Source organism: Pseudorasbora parva, chromosome 9 (genome assembly GCF_024679245.1).
Source record: "Pseudorasbora parva isolate DD20220531a chromosome 9, ASM2467924v1, whole genome shotgun sequence".
NCBI lineage: Eukaryota > Metazoa > Chordata > Actinopteri > Cypriniformes > Gobionidae > Pseudorasbora > Pseudorasbora parva.
In genome coordinates this window covers 18,253,201-18,270,189 of record NC_090180.1, presented here as the reverse complement: position 1 = coordinate 18,270,189, position 16,989 = coordinate 18,253,201, and the positions used below count along the sequence as shown (strand labels likewise).

General features: G+C 37.6%; 1 protein-coding gene across 1 annotated transcript; it reads left to right on the top strand.

Annotated features, from left to right (window-relative positions):
- The first annotated feature begins 688 nt into the window (after positions 1 to 688).
- ppm1la (protein phosphatase, Mg2+/Mn2+ dependent, 1La) lies at positions 689 to 15,583 on the top strand. Its single transcript, XM_067454238.1, has 4 exons — positions 689 to 1,708; positions 11,505 to 11,679; positions 11,760 to 11,921; positions 14,429 to 15,583. The coding sequence occupies exons 1-4, from the start codon at positions 1,310 to 1,312 to the stop codon at positions 14,776 to 14,778; spliced, it is 1,086 nt and encodes a 361-aa protein (XP_067310339.1). The 5' UTR covers positions 689 to 1,309; the 3' UTR covers positions 14,779 to 15,583.
- The last annotated feature ends 1,406 nt before the right edge of the window (positions 15,584 to 16,989 follow it).

Below are 16,989 nucleotides of genomic sequence, written 5' to 3'. Positions count from 1 at the left end.
TATATATATATATATATATATATATATATATATATAGTAGGCATTTTTATGTTTTAGGATTTTTTATTTTATTTTTACCAAACTTTGTTGATTGAGATGTCAAAAGATGATTCTCAACTTTGTTATGAAAGGTATGATGGAATAAATTGCTATGGCCTACAAGCAACATGTGCGGGTAAAATTACCATTTTCCCTTTCAATAAAATTTACTGTTCTAATTACTGTTCCTATTCACTTGATATGTCTTCTGAAATGTCAGATGAATATAATTTAAGTCCTGGTATCCTCTACAGTGGACATTTATGAAATGAATGTGTTGTCCTGGTGAAACCTTAAAACAAATGGTCTCTCTAAAAAACGCCCTGAATGTGCTCTTTACTGCACATGTGACATGTATGGTGTCAGAAAAAAATCCACTAAAATATAATGCCTCTGTATGTGGACAATGACACTCAGGAGGATACAGAAAGAGAGAAGTTATGCTTGTATAGCACTCGCAGAGACAGGCGAGAGGACCTTATGGAATTTGACTCTTTTTTTTTCAACATTATAATTGCAAATTAATAAAATAACAATAAACCCACCAAATTTGGAGAAAATATAACCTGGAGCAAACTTCCAGTCAGAGTTTGGATTTCAGCGTGGCCCTGTTTTTCTTCTGAGCACAGCTACGCATGACGTCACGACCTTTCATAGTCATCGACTGATACGTCACGTTGCGGCATCTGTAGTACAAAAATCAGTTCGTCGTTGAAATGTAGTCTGACGTAGGCTTCTGAAGCTAACGGACCGATATGATGTAATTTCTTTAACGTTTGTGTCTTTTCCCTGTTCCGCCCGGTGCTGCAGTCAATCAGTCACGCACTCAGCGCGCGGAGGAAGTCAGAGCAGCGGCGGCAGCGGCATGTGCATCGACGGATTTGCGATATAGAGTGTTTTTTATAACTCTAAGTGACGCACGCGAACGAGTAAATAACCGTCGTTTTGAGAGGAGACTCGCCGAGGACGCTAGCTTGCGGCACGGATGGCTTTATGGGAGGAAAAGGATTCGCTGTCGTTGGGGGTAATGGGATCTGTGCGGTTATATGCAGCCCGTCGGTAGGGCAGAGCAGAGCCAGACCGCAACCGAAAGCACCGGGATCTCTCTCCATCTGCAGCTTATAATATAACCAACGGACATTCGAGCGTTTGCGTCGCGGTGTGTTCAGAGGTGGTCATACAAGTCGGGCTGCAGGTGGGCTTTAATATTGGTCAAATGAAGTAATTTGAAGCCCATACTTCAGTCCCCGTGTGCAGTCTTGAGCGTGTGATGGTAGGAGACACAATGACGCTTTTGTCTCTTTTGGGTCGCATCATGCGTTATTTCTTGCTCAGGCCAGAGACCTTGTTTCTGTTATGTATAAGCTTGGCCCTTTGGAGTTACTTCTTCCACACGGACGAGGTGAAAACCATCGTTAAGTCCAGCCGGGATGCCGTGAAGATGGTGAAGGGGAAAGTGGCGGAGATGATGATGAACGACAGGCTCGGCGGTCTGGACGTGCTGGACGCGGAGTTCTCCAAGACCTGGGAGTTCAAGAACAACAATGTTGCGGTGTACTCGATACAGGGCCGGAGAGACCACATGGAGGACCGCTTTGAGGTCCTTACCGACCTGGTGAACAGGAGCCACCCTTCAATCTTTGCCATTTTTGACGGACACGGCGGAGAGGTAAGACATGTGGATGCTGAGGAGAGTCGTCGTGAAAGCTTTACACAGGCTACGAAATGACAATTACGATTGTTACAACGATAAAAATAACGTTCGTATAACGTTAGGAATTGGTTACCAAAATAACCAAACATAAGGGGACCCTCTATGGTTAGTTGGGACGACCTTCAAAGGAATAGCTAAATGTGTTTACTCACCCCCATGTTGTTATAAAAACGAACCCCGTATTACTGACTCGCTTTTGAACATAAAAGGAAGAAATATGAAGCATCATGGATAGGCCTACTCTTTCATAGTGAACTGTCTAAAATGTTTATAAGTCCAAAAAGTTAATAAATGACCAGAGAAGTATCATAAAATAGGTGAATTTGAACAGGTGCCGAAGTAGCCGAATGAGAGAGTGAATATTCGTACACTTAAAGGCATAATATGTAGGATTTTTGGATTCAAATATATCCAAAACTACTAGAATAATGTTATATATTTTGTTGACTTGTGTACTTATATTATCCCAAATGTTTCCAAAAACAATTTTAACTAGGTCAGTGGAAGCTATTCACAAAAACCTATGGCATGAGCCCTTCTGGGCATACAACAAGGACATTCCCAAATAATTGTTAATTATACTAACAAAATTTGGACAAAAATCAACTAAAAGAAAAAACAATACAATACAAATGCAAGACAACAATGTAAATACTGATATATATATATATATATATATATATATATATATATATATATATATATATATATATATATATATGCGCCTTCGCTGTGTCCTAACTAGATGCGACAAGTGAGAAAAACACAAGTGAGTGTTTTTATTTCTGCAGCATTGTGCACTGAAACAACATACAAAGTACGACAAATCCTGATTATGTGCTTTATTTAATGTTAAAAGAATTAAACGCGAGTTTGAATATAAGCCTTATTGATAGCAACAATGGATAATTTACCTCAGATCTTCAAAAAACAAAGGAAACAACTATGTTCAACCTGTCAAGGTGAACAAAAGTGTATTCTATGATTTCAACAACAACAAAATCAGTCACTCATGCAATTTTAATCATTCTAAAATGTTATACAATTAAGGAATTCAATATTGTAGCCTACTTATCAATTTCTCAATCATTGCGAATGTGCTTGCAGAGAGAGCCCATCCACACGCTATTCTGATTGGCTGTGAGTTTTGATTGATTGATCTCGGGTCGAGTCTGGTTTTGCAGTTGAAAATATTCTCGCATCGCGTCTGGTTAGGACATGGTGTTAGGCTGTTCAAATTTGTTTTTCAAAGTTGCAACAGAATTACCGGCGAGCAGCAACATAAGCCGTTTATTTACCCTGTCTGAATGCTAGGGTATGGCAACTACCATCTGCCATACGTAAACGGCACTTCTGGACATGGACCCGTGTCCATGCATCGCCTATCAATGACATCCCACCCGTATTATCCTCGTTTTAAGTGACCTCTAGTGGCGAAAAATTACATATTTGGCTTTAAAGGAATCATTAAAAAATATTCACTCTTTCAAGGCCGTATAACCTTTTATTTTACTTTACAAACTACAATGAGCATATTGTCTTTTGTGTTAGATGGGTAAAAGAGGGTCATACAGATTTGGAACAACATGTGTGAGTAAATAAAGGGTCAACTGTCACTTTGTGGCTGACTATGTTTAAGAGTTTATTCACTGATAAGTAATTCAGGTCAGTTAATTGGACGATATTTAGAAATTATACAACTGATGTACTAATTAACTGTGTAGACATTGCACATTTTCTGTTTTACTTTTTTGGCAATGTACGTCTTTTACCCACACTGCTCCCTTAATATGTTAGTATATCAGCCTTTAAAATTACACCTTTGGTTGGTCACAATTTAAACCCCTTCAAAATACTTATGTTTTAGTATTGCTTCCAAATAAAAACTTTTGGGCTAAAAGTTTATTAATGTTAAAGATTAATCACCGAGATCTACACAAACTGCCTTTAAAATAATGTTATATGAATGCTCTAATGCAGCCAATAGAGATTCCCATGATACTTATATTAGGCATTCAGTCAGTCCCCCCTTCCCCCCAGACATCTGCTCCGACCAGCCTTATTCCCCAGCCAGACAGATGTTCATTTTATCTTTTTCATTGTTTGGTAAAACAGATGAATGCAGGTTGGCCTAGAGTTTGAATGCCTTCTTAGGTTCTATTGAGTAATGAAATTAATAGCTCACAGGAGCCGATGCATATGGACACCTATTAAACCAGCTCCGGAAACTCTTAAATTTGAATTTTTACCGATCAGTCATTTTCCTCAGCATTAGTCGGCTGTTTCTGGCTCCCACGATCATTTATGGAATGACCGAAATCTATTTATAGTGGTATTTGTTTAAATGGCCAGATTCCTCCCTGCAATCCAGGCAGTTAATAGATTAAAATGTGCCAACCTCATGCTCTTCGGCCCCTGTAAAAGGTCTTTTAATCTACACTATCTCCTCTCATAAATGTTTGCTGACCCAAACGTCCTGACATTATAAGTCTTATCTGTATATGTTGATACTGGCTCTTTCTTTTGTTGTAAAAAGGACATGATGATTATTACCTGACCTAAACTCTTAAAGGCCAAATATTTAAATTTAGATTTAAATATCCAAAAATCTCATTTTTGTTGACTTCTGTACTTAAATTATCCCAAATGTTTCCAAGAAAGTTTAAATGGACCTTGCATTGGCTACCAATGACATCATAACCATTACGTTAATTCTGGTTTATTTTGTAGAAACAATTAATATTAAGAATATTAATGTATTTTTTATTTAATACATTGTGTTTTATTAGACCTCAAAGGTGTTCTATTGGGTTGAGGTCAGGACTCACACCAAGCTCGCTCATTCATGTCTTTATGGACCTTGCTTTGTGCACTGATGCGCAGTCATGTTGGAACGGGCCATGCCCAAACTGTTCCCTCAAAGTTGGGAGCATGAAATTGTCCAAAATGTCTTGAAAGCTGAAGCATCAGATTGCCAGACCGAGAAGAGTCCAGCTGTGGTGTGCTTTACACCAATGCATCCGGCACTTTGTATTGCACTTCATGTAAGGCTTGGATGCAGGTGCTCAGCCATCAAAAACCATTCCATGAAGCTCTCTACACTTTTCTTGAGGTAATCTGAAGGCCATACAAAGTTTGGTGGACTGTAGCTGTTGACTTTACAGAAAGTTGTTGACTTCTGTGCACTGTGCACCTCACCATGCGCTGACCCCGCTCAGTGATTTTACGTGACCAACCACTTCATGGCTGAGCTGCTGTTGTTCCTAATTGCTTCCACTTTATTATACCATTAATAGTTGACTGTGGAGTATTTAGTAGTGAATGGCCTTATTGAACAGGTGGCAACTTCTGAAAGTACCACGCTTGAATTAACTGAGCTCCTCCTGAGAGCGACCCATTCTTTCACAAATGTTTGTAGAAGCAGTCTGCATGCCTAGGTGCTGATTTTATACACATTTGGCCATGGAAGTGATTGGAACACCTGAATTCAATGATTTGAAGGGGTGTCCCAATAATTTGGCAATATACCGGTAAGCTGCGTCTCATTTCAGAAGGCTGCGTCCTCTGGAGGTTGCATTTGAAGGCTGCATACGTCATAAGGCCGTCTCATTTCAAAAAAGTGAGAAAAAACACATTTCACTCCACTCCACAAAAACACTCCAAATGCAACCTACAAATGCGTCATTCTTTCACAGGAATTCGGAGTGTGCATGAGGTGTATCCTTCACGGCTGGGGATAACCCACAATTCTTTGCGTCGCCGTTAACAACCATCATTTTATTTTATATATTGTATGAAAAAATAGCACCCCAGCAAGATATATATGAGTGTAGGTGTGGTTTATAAATGTAAGTAGTTTAAGCTTGTTTTTGTTTTTTAAGCTCTATTACCTCCAACAGATAGTTGTGGTAAACAGGATTACAAATTTGTGCTTTTTTTAAAAAAAACGTTTAGAACCATAAATTGCTGTCAAGACGAGAAACATTTCATAGTCATTTTCAAGTTATAAATAATTTTCATTCATATAACTGCTGTCAGAGCGCAACGAGGTTGAACGTGTTGGCATAGCAACGTGATACTTCCTGCCTGTGTGTCCTACGAAGGACGTCTCGTTTATTTCTGATTGAGGACCTTAAGTTAATACTTTTGTAGCGCCACCTTTTGCTGTGATTGCAGCTGTAAGTCACTTGGGGTATGTCTCTATCAGTTTTGCACATCGAGAGACTGAAATTTTTGCCCATTCCTCTTTGCAGAACAGCTCGAGCTCAGTGAGGTTGGATGGAGAGCGTTTGTGAACAGCAGTTTTCAGCTCTTTCCACAGATTCTCGATTGGATTCAGGTCTGGACTTTGACTTGGCCATTCTAACACCTGGATATGTTTATTTTTGAACCATTCCATTGTAGATTTTGCTTTATGTTTTGGATCATTGTCTTGTTGGAAGACAAATCTCCGTCCCAGTCTCAGGTCTTTTGCAGACTCCATCAGGTTTTCTTCCAGAATGGTCCTGTTTTTGGCTCCATCCATCTCCCCATCAATTTTAACCATCTTCCCTGTCCCTGCTGAAGAAAAGCAGGCCCAAACCATGATGCTGCCACCACCATGTTTGACAGTGGGGATGGTGTGTTCAGGGTGATGAGCTGTGTTGCTTTTACGCCAAACATAACGTTTTGCATTGTTGCAGAAAAAATTACATTTTGGTTTCATCTGACCAGAGCACCTTCTTCCACATGTTTGGTGTGTCTCCCAGGTGGCTTGTGGCAAACTTTAAACAACACTTTTTATGGATATCTTTAAGAAATGGCTTTCTTCTTGCCATTCTTCCATAAAGGCCAGATTTGTGCAGTATACAACTGATTGTTGTCCTATGGACAGAGTCTCCCACCTCAGCTGTAGATCTCTGCAGTTCATCTAGAGTGATCATGGGCCTCTTGGCTGCATCTCTGATCAGTCTTCTCCTTGTATGAGCTGAAAGTTTAGAGGGACGGCCAGGTCTTGGTAGATTTGCTTTGGTCTGATACTCCTTCCATTTCAATATTATCACTTGCACAGTGCTCCTTGGGATGTTTAAAGGTTGGAAAATCTTTTTGTATTTAAATCCGGCTTGCTTTAAACTTTTCCACCACAGTATCTTGGACCTGCCTGGTGTGTTCCTTGTTCTTCATGATGCTCTCTGCGCTTTAAACAGACCTCTGAGACTATCACAGTGCAGGTGCATTTATACGGAGACTTGATTACACACAGGTGGAGTCTATTTATCATCATTAGTCATTTAGGTCAACATTGGATCATTCAGAGATCCTCACTGAACTTCTGGAGAGAGTTTGCTGCACTGAAAGTAAAGGGGCCGAACAATTTTTCAGTTTTTGATTTGTTAAAAAAGTTTGAAATATCCAATAAATTTCATTCCACTTCATGATTGTGTCCCACTTGTTGTTGATTCTTCACAAAAAAATACAGTTTTATATCTTTATGTTTGAAGCCTGAAATGTGGCAAAAGGTCGCAAAGTTCAAGGGGGCCGAATACTTTCGCAAGGCACTGTATATTGCATATAATTTGTTTTATAGTAATATTTTATTATTAATTAATTTATACAGCAGAAATACTTTGACAATAAATAAATTCACAGTTATTTGGATGTATATGAACTTGCTATTCATCAAAGAATCCTGAAAAAGATCCACAATCCAAAAATATTGATTAGCAAAACTGTTTTCAACATTGACAATAAGAAGAAATATTTATTGAGCAGCAAATCCTCATTTTAGAATGATTTCTGAAGGATCATGTGACACTGGACTGGATTAATGATGCTGAAAATTCAGCTTTACCTCACAGAATAAATTACATTTTAAAATAGATTAAAATAGAAAAGTTATTTTAAAATGTAATCATATTGCACAATATTGATGGTTTTACTGTATTTTTGAACAAATAATTGCACTTTTTTTTCTTCACAACAGCCCCAAAGGAGCAGAATAGCAACACTGTTGGGTTTAATTATACATTTATTTTTTCCAGAAATTATAGAGGGAGTCTTTTCCAGCCTCCCACAATGTTCAGTGCATAAATCTGATACCCAAACAACAGTATGAACACCCCACCCAGTTAAAAGTCTGAGCCAGTTTTTGTATTTACTTTTTAAGCTGCTTGCAACAAACATTTTTGATTTATTACAGCTCTGCAGGGCTGTAATTGGTTTCTTGGACAACAGCCGGCTGATTGAAACACCTCAGCAGTAGATAGTCAACAATCCTATTGTGGTTAGAATTTGCATGTGTAATCAACCTGCAAATATAAGTTCTGATTTAAATTTAAAGTGTCAGAAGTTAAAAGTAGGTCTGACAAATATTTGATCCAGGGGGTCTGTTAAAAATACCCTGTTAAATAATTTTGCCCTGTGGTGTCTGCTAATGATGAGAGCTCCCGCTAACAATGAATTGCACAGTTGGCCTAATCAAAGCCTATCTTCCTCTATTCCCTGGTGTTCTGGTTTTCTCCTCATTCTGATCTTGAATTAGAGTTTTTAATTAGCAATAGGGGTACAACATAGCGTGAGTTACTGTATGATTATTCTTCTTTAAATCAGAGTCTAAATACACTGAATGGGTGAATCCCATGAAAACATGTCTATGTCACTCAAAAGTGATTTTTTTTATGTTTTTGAAAGAAGTCTCTTGTGCTCAACTAATTTTTGCTGTGTGTGGGGGGGATTGTTTATTGATCACAAATGCAATGCAGCGAATACTACTTAATTCATTTAATTTACTATTTACAAAATATATTTGCAGTAATCAGAATTTGGCTGGACAATGACTTTAAAGTGTTAGTTGAAATTCTGTCATTAATTACTCACCCCCATTTAGTTTCAAACCGATAAGACTTTCGTTCATCTTTGGAACACAAATTTATATTTTTAATTTAATCTGAGCGCTTTCTGTTCTCTCTATTGGCAGCTAAACAACTACCACTTTGACGCTTCAAAAAGTTCATAAAGAGATCGTAAAACGAATCCATATGAATTGAGCGGTCTAAAATTTTCTGAAGAAACTCAACCCCTTTATATGATGAACAGATTGAATTTTTTATTTTATTTTATTTAGGCCCTTTAAAAAATCTAAAAATCTTGATGGTCCTAAAAATAGACTCGCTTTAAAGTTCATGAGATTGGCAGGAATGCACTGGCACTGCTATGTTTGAGTTAAACACATTAAAGCCCTAAATCTTCCAAACACAGGTGCGTAACACCAGTAATAAAGCACTCATTGTGTTGGTGTGTGAATGAAGTAAAATGGCTGCTTGACTGTAGTGTGTTTGCGGTAGGAGGGTCTTGAGTGGAAGGAGGTCACTGCGGGTCACCAACGCCCAACTGCCTTTGTTCCTGAGACACAATGATCAACTTACTTTGAATAATTCAGATTGTGACACCCTGAAAATTGTGCTATTTCCAGGCTCACAATATAGTCATGACCATATTTGTATAAGTAGTGTTGACTACTGTAGATTGACTACTTTGCCCTTTTCAGATGGTAGGTAACTACGCCGAAGTCATTTAAGCAAGCAGTATTATTTTTATTATTATGAGATTATACATTCTGGAGAATTTTGAAGGTGCAGAATTCAGCAAGCCCCCGAGCTCTGATCTGAAAGACTCCTCTTCATATCCACTCTGTGCTATTTACGGGTATAAAATCACTGCTATGTGCAAAGTGACCCTGAGCTATATCTGCATATTGTGTAAGTGTTCTGCACAAGCGCTGCTTCTGTGTAAATAATGCATAGGCTTCATCAGAAGGCTCTGCCGTGTCTTGTCTGAAAAGCAACTCCGGGATGTGGCTTTCGAAAAGAGACTGCAGCGTTCTCTTGGCAGACAGGTATTATGTTTGCTTCTCTGGTTTCATCACTGTATTTATAGCGTGACATTGCTGAGTCACTGGCAAAGATGCACAAGGCTGTAGTGTGAGCTGCTGAACGCATCCTGACTGATGATGGGGAAGCAGAGTTAGGCAATGAAATAATGCTCTTTGACTCTGTTTTGGTGATCTGGCAGTATTTGGAAAGGGCACTCACTCTCTAGAGACTTTCTGTCCCTTCATCTGTATTCTGCTGCAAACTCCATCTGGCAACAGCTCTTAGGCCTCTTTTAAAGCGATAGTTCTCAAAAAAAAAAAGAGAAAGTTCTGTCATCGTTTACTCACCCTCATGTGGTTCCAAACCTACATGACTGACTGACGGACTTCTGCTGAACACAAAAGAAAACCATTGATGACCACATCATTTTGGCGACGTTGACTTCATTTTTATGAACAGAAAATGTATGGACAAAAAACACTCGAGACATTTCTGAAAATATCGTTTGTTCCACAGAAGAAAGTACAGTTAGGTTAAGTTTGGAACTACATTAGGTTTCATCCATTCATTGATCTATTGCTCCATCCATCTATCAATCTATCCATCGGTTGTTCCATCAATCAATCCATCTGTCGTTTTTTTCCAACCCTGGATCTGTCATCTAGGGTTTTATCTATTCTATCTAAAAGTTTAATCAATCAATCTATCTATCTGTCATTCTATTTATCCACATGATTCTATCCATCTATCGAATGGATAGATGGACGGAACGTTCCATCAATTCATTCATCCATCCGCCCATCCATCCAGTTGTTCTATCATCTATCTATATCGATCGATCTATCGAACATTCCATCAATCCATCCTTCCCATCATGCATAATATGCATAGATTAACTGAATTCTGCTGAAAAGACAATAAAAAATTATATACATGATGTTTCCAGAATCAATGAGTAATGCCACAAGAATAAACGTGATCCCAGTATTGACCAACATTATAGTGCCTTCAAGTTATGAATACGCTGGTGTGTTCCAAAATTTGCATTTAGGAGATATAAGCATTCAAGACTTAGATTTTCTCACTTCTGTTAAAACAAATCAGATTTTAATGACATCATCGCAGACTTCACCTTCTCATCAAATCTTCTGTCCAATCAAATGCTCTCTAGAATCTAAAGCCCGCCCCCTACGCTGCTGAAGTCGTGGCTGAAATCGGTCAGTTTTAACACATTTAAAAATGTCTACATGGTGAACAGAACATAGCACACTATATCTGTGATAGGAAACAATTCAGTGTAAATATGCTTTCATTTGAGGTGAATGAAATCTGGTTTCACGTTAGTTTCACACACCGTAGCAGCGCACAGACATAGTCTAACGTTAGAGCAGAGCCGTTGACTACAGATATTAGAGCGCAGCGCGGATCATATGCGCGAGTCAGCGCAGACAACAAAACCCATCGAACCCATTTGAACAATGCACAGAATCAATGCTGTATTTCAAAGTGATATGGAGGAGATCTGGTTAGAGGAAACTTTACCAAACAGAAAAGCTCTAGTCAAACTGACACGGTGTATTAACAAAGCACTATTGGCTGTTTCAAAAAAGGGGAGGAGCTGCTAACAGCTGGAGCCATTACAGGGGAAATTACATCAACACGTTGAATAATGCGGTGCATTTCAAGGCACTTCAGTGGACCTTTAATTGTCATGAAATAATGTCACACAAAATCTTAATGGTCTCAAAATTATTATTTCATATTTCTTTATAAAATATTATTTCTTTTGAGTTGGGGGTGAAGTATGACCTGGGCATTTTTTCGTGCGATTCCTATTTGAAGCAGCCCACTTCATGCCTCTTGTGTGCTCATCTGCGTTTCTTCTTCTGTTTCGTGCTCAGGCCGCTGCTGATTATGTGAAAGCCCACCTGCCCGAGACTCTGAAACAGCAGCTGCAGGCGTATGAGCGGGAAAAGAAAGACGGCTCTCTCTCTCATCCCGCCATCCTAGAGCAGCGCATTCTGGCTGTGGACCGGGACATGGTGGAAAAGTTCTCTGCCTCCCATGATGAAGCAGGTCAGCAGGTTGATCTGATCTCTGGGCTTTGGCTGACTGGAAACTGGAAGCAATGCTGAATTCCTCCCCTTTGTTTTTAGGCACAACATGTTTGATCGCCTTGTTGTCAGACCGTGAACTGACTGTGGCAAATGTTGGAGACTCTCGCGGCGTTCTCTGTGACAAAGACGGCAACGCTGTGGCTTTGTCGCATGATCACAAGCCTTACCAGCTGAAGGAGCGCAAGAGGATCAAGAGAGCCGGTGAGTTTGCCTGCTTTAAGGGGAGCTACTACAGGCATATGTGGTGATTTTACTTCATATAAACAATTTTGACTTTTACAAATAAAAATTATTCGGCTACCATACTTTCAAAATAAATATTTTATGACATTTTTGAAAATGTTATCTTGGTTTAACTTATCAATGATTATCACCATTTTTCATAACATTTTCTTAAAAATATCACATAGTAAATGTAACTGTCTCATGGTGTATAATTGAGATCATCTAGAGATGGGGACACAATTTCGATGCAAGTTATTCAACTAAATATCCAAATAAAATGTATTTATTAGGTCTTAATTAATTGTATAAACTATATAACTACTGATCTGCCAACATTGTCGCTATATGATAATTTAAGATTAAAATAAGCTGATAACATCACCGTTTTTTCCAGAGCGGCTGTACAGCCGAATCAAATTTTGTTGCTATATTGTCCTGTTTAACACTGTGAAGCTGCTTTGAAACAATCGTCTAGATAGGCTAATTGTAAAAGCGCTATATAAATAAAGTACTTCTTAAATTATATAGATTATATAGATGGAGGGGTTTTTGAACATTTATCATTTTTTGCATTTTTTTTATTATTATTATTGCTTTCTGTTAAAGCAACCAAAAAATATTATTTTATTAAATAAACTTTAATTGGAATCTATTTATACCCTTTGAATGGCAATGGTTGGTAATTTAATTTGACAGTTGACATTTTATGGGCCATTTAATCTTAAAAGCCTTTTTTCTTTTTGCATACATAGTAATATTTTAACATTTTATTAATAATAATAATAATGATAATGTTCATAATAGTACATTTTTAGTTTAAAACAACCATTTATTTTTTTTAATAAACCTTTGATTTATAATATAATAAAATCATTATTATAATCATGATAGTAAGAGTTTTGTTTGTTAAAACATTTTTAATGTTTTAACAAACAAAACTACAGTTCTGTAGACAGCGTCAACTGAGCTCGCCATTGAATGAGACGCCTGGCTACCACGCGAGTCTGATGGATGGAAGGAAGCAAGCTTAGAGTTTAATTAAAGCATGGGCGTAGATTACGGGCGGGGTATTTTCATCCCCTGCATTTTTACTGGGTCTCTCTTATTCCTAGTCAACCCGCTCCGAGCGGGATTCGAACCGGCGTTACCTGCGTGGGGGCGGGCAAGTTAATAGGGACGCTAAAGACAACTTTCTCTGCCTCGGTTGATTGCGCGCTTCTTGTGGTCACGGGCAAGTGTATTTATACATAGAAACCAATGTGAATACATCAAGATTTAAATTCAGAGACAAAAAAATAATCTATGCATGACCTGTCATTTTTTTCATATCTAAATATGAGGAGGGCTCTCACAGAAAGTTCAAAAGCGGATTCGTAGAAACTTACTGTCATGCTGAAGCTGCAGCTGAAGGAAAACAATCGCTATGAGTTGAAACGTGTCGACGACAATCAGACGAGTGCGACAATATATGCTTTGTGTGTTTTTCAAGCCATCTCAGTGTAGGCTATTTATTGACAATAAAGTAGGCCTATATCATATATGAATAATGCAGTGCTATCTGACAGCTTTTTAAATGTTCATCTTCTGCTCACCAAATTTATTTAATCAAAAATACAGTTAAAACAGTAATATTGTGAAATACCATTACAAATGAAAACAGCCTTTTTCTATGTGAATATAGTAAAGTGTAATTAATTCCTGTGATCAAAGCTGAATTTTTCATCATTACTCCAGTCTTCAGTCACATGATCCTTCACTAATCATTCTCATAAGAGGACGTTATAATCAAGAAACATTTTTAATTATTATCTATGTTGAAAACTGTGTATTTTTCAGGATTCTTTGATGAGAGAGTTCAATGGACAGCATTTATTTGCATTTATTAAATAAATTATCTTTTGTAATATTAAAAAATTATATTATAAAATGTAACATAGCCTATGTCTGATCAACAAAAGTATTAATTTCTCTTTTTTAATTTTAACACAAATAGTTGAATGGTATGGTGGTTTCCACAAAAATGAAGCGGCATCATGAGCAGCAAAACTGTTTTTCAACACTGATAATAATCATACATGTTTGTTGAGCATCAAATCCTAATATGAGAAAGATTAGTGACACTGGAGTAATGATGATAAATTCAGCTTTGATCACAGAAATAAATGACACTTTACTATATAACAGATGATGTACATCAGATGTACATATTTCACTGTATTACGTTTTTTCATGCATTTTTAATTAAATAAATGCAACCTATATATATATATATATATATATATATATATATATATATATATATATATATATATATAAAAATATAAATATGATCGTGACTTTCCCTATTTAAACTTTTTTTAAATGACAACGCTTACAGACCTCCAAACTCCTCAGAGTTTGCACTTGTCATGGCTTTCTGGCAGTTCCAGATGAGATGTCTTCTCTGTGTGAATATAACACGCATGTGTGATCTCATCCATCAGGTGGCTTCATCAGTTTCAATGGTTCTTGGCGTGTGCAAGGCATCCTCGCCATGTCACGCTCACTTGGTGACTACCCTCTGAAGAACTTGAATGTGGTCATCCCAGACCCGGATATCTTGACCTTTGACCTGGACAAGCTACAGCCGGAGTTCATGATCCTCGCCTCCGACGGCCTGTGGGACGCGTTCAGCAACGAGGAGGCTGTGCGCTTCGTGCGGGAACGCTTGGATGAGCCGCACTTCGGCGCCAAGAGCATCGTGCTGCAGTCGTTCTACCGCGGCTGCCCCGACAACATCACTGTCATGGTGGTGAAGTTCAAGAGCAGCTCTGGGACAAAAACTGGAGAGTAGTTTTACTCAACCAATAAACAGCCTTGATTGTCTTTCCATTAATGCATATCGCTAGATGGTGTAATGTAAGAGACAACCCTTTTTTTCTCACAAATACAATAAACTGGCACACGTAAGCATGGGCAAACACATGCATTCCCAGAATTTGTTGGTTTTGGTTGTTTGTTTGTTTTTGCGTGTGCCAAATGGACACTTTAAAAATTATTTTGAAATTACTCCCTTTTTTCAATTCATTACACTGTAAAAAATTATGTATCCTGGCCTTCCTTATATTGAGCAATATTATTTGTGAAACCGCAATTGGCGTAAATGGCAAAAGGACGTTCATTGCCTTGAAGATGCAGATCAGAACTTTTATTTTTTTGTTGTTCTGTTTGTTTTTGTGAAGTAAACAGCTGATGAAAATGTATCCAGCTCTTGAACTTGGATGTGCATGATCCATTCATATCAGTACAAGGCATCTATGCCAATTTACACTGGTGCTGCTCATCTGATAGTTTAAGCAAGAGTGGTATAAGGCTGTTAGATTAAGAATGTTTGAAACTTCATGATCAGTCTATGTCCCAATTATTATTATATTCAGAAGGAACTCGAATTTTCCAGTCATTCCTGATATTTTTAGTCTCTGTTTTAATGGTTATGTGAATACAAAAGTGACTGAATTGAAGTATGTTATGTCATTATTTTGTAAAGACTGAACGAAATTGGCAGCAGCCCCCATCCACACAAAAGTTGATTTTCTTGCACTGTGTGAAATGTATGTTGCAGATTAAAGAGATAAATAAACCTAACAAGTCAAAGCGGATACTGCTCGTCTTTATTCTCTCTGATATTCAGCAGGGACATTGATCAAAACTGACAGTAAAGTAAAAAAATATATACATTTCAAATAAATGAAGAGACTGTTTTCAATCATAAAAAATGCTTCTTGATCCTCCAATCATCATATTAGAATGATTTCTGAAGTTGTTAAAAAACAAAAAAATTATAATAAACCTACCCCATGGACAAAAGTATTCGGGCACGCAACTTAATTATTGAATTTGGATGTTTTAATCAGACCCATTGCTAAAAGTGTATAAAGTCAAGCGTCTGGTCATTCAGTCCATATATAGAAACATTTGTGGGGGGAAAATGGCAGAGGTGGACAAAGTATACAACTTCATTACTTGAGTAAAAGTAACAATACTACTGGTCAAATATCACTCCGCTACAAGTGAAAGTTGTAAAAACAGATTTTTACTTAAGTAAATGTACAGAAGTATTTGTTTTCAAAAGTACTTAAGTATCAAAAGTAAATTTCCTTTATGTCAATGCATTATTTTATTATTGTTGTATAAATGCACATCATACCATCATGGTTTAAGCCAGTCAGTGATGCTCCATCCAACATACTAGCATACGACTAACTTAAAATCATTTAAATACTTGTATAAAAGTTACAATGCTCTTTATAAAGCTGCTGTCACTTTAAGGCCGAATGCACAGATCAATACACTGATACACATCTGATATTCTCCCAACTGTTTACCTTCACTTAAGACAATCAACTTTGTTTATGTGAATGTTTGCCGAAATGAGCATTTTGACATCCGTCTTCTTCCATTTTGCTCTAAACTACAATTCAGTGTTCAAAAAACACTGAAATCATTGAACTTCACGTGATTCTACAAGAGTGATTCCTGAAAGGCTTTCTGCAAAAACCCAAACACCTTTTAAAGAAGAAAAAAAAACATCCACTGAGTTTAAAAGCTGCTACAGAAACGACTTTTGACTTTGAGTACCTTGATAGAAATGTAGTGGAGTAAAAAGTATGATATTTGTCTATCAAATGTAGTGAAGTTAAAGTCAAAGTTTCCAAAAAAAATAACACTCAAGTAAAGTAAAGATACTAAAAAAAGTGTACTTAAAGTAAATGTACTTAGTTACTGTCCACCTCTGAAAAATGGGTGGTTATGAAGAGCTCAGTGAATTAAATTGCGGTACTGTGATAAGATCCCACCTTTGCAGTAAGTCCACTCGTGAAATTTCAGTCAACTGCAATTTGCATTACTGTAAAGTGGAAGCTTATAAAACAGCAGCTACCCAAAGCGGAAGAGCGTAATCAATCACAGAGATGCTTTGGTCACCGAATGCTGAAGCGCATGGTGAGTAAAAATCACCGAACACTCTTCTGATAAGAAGAGCTCTTCTGAAGAGATCAAAACTTCC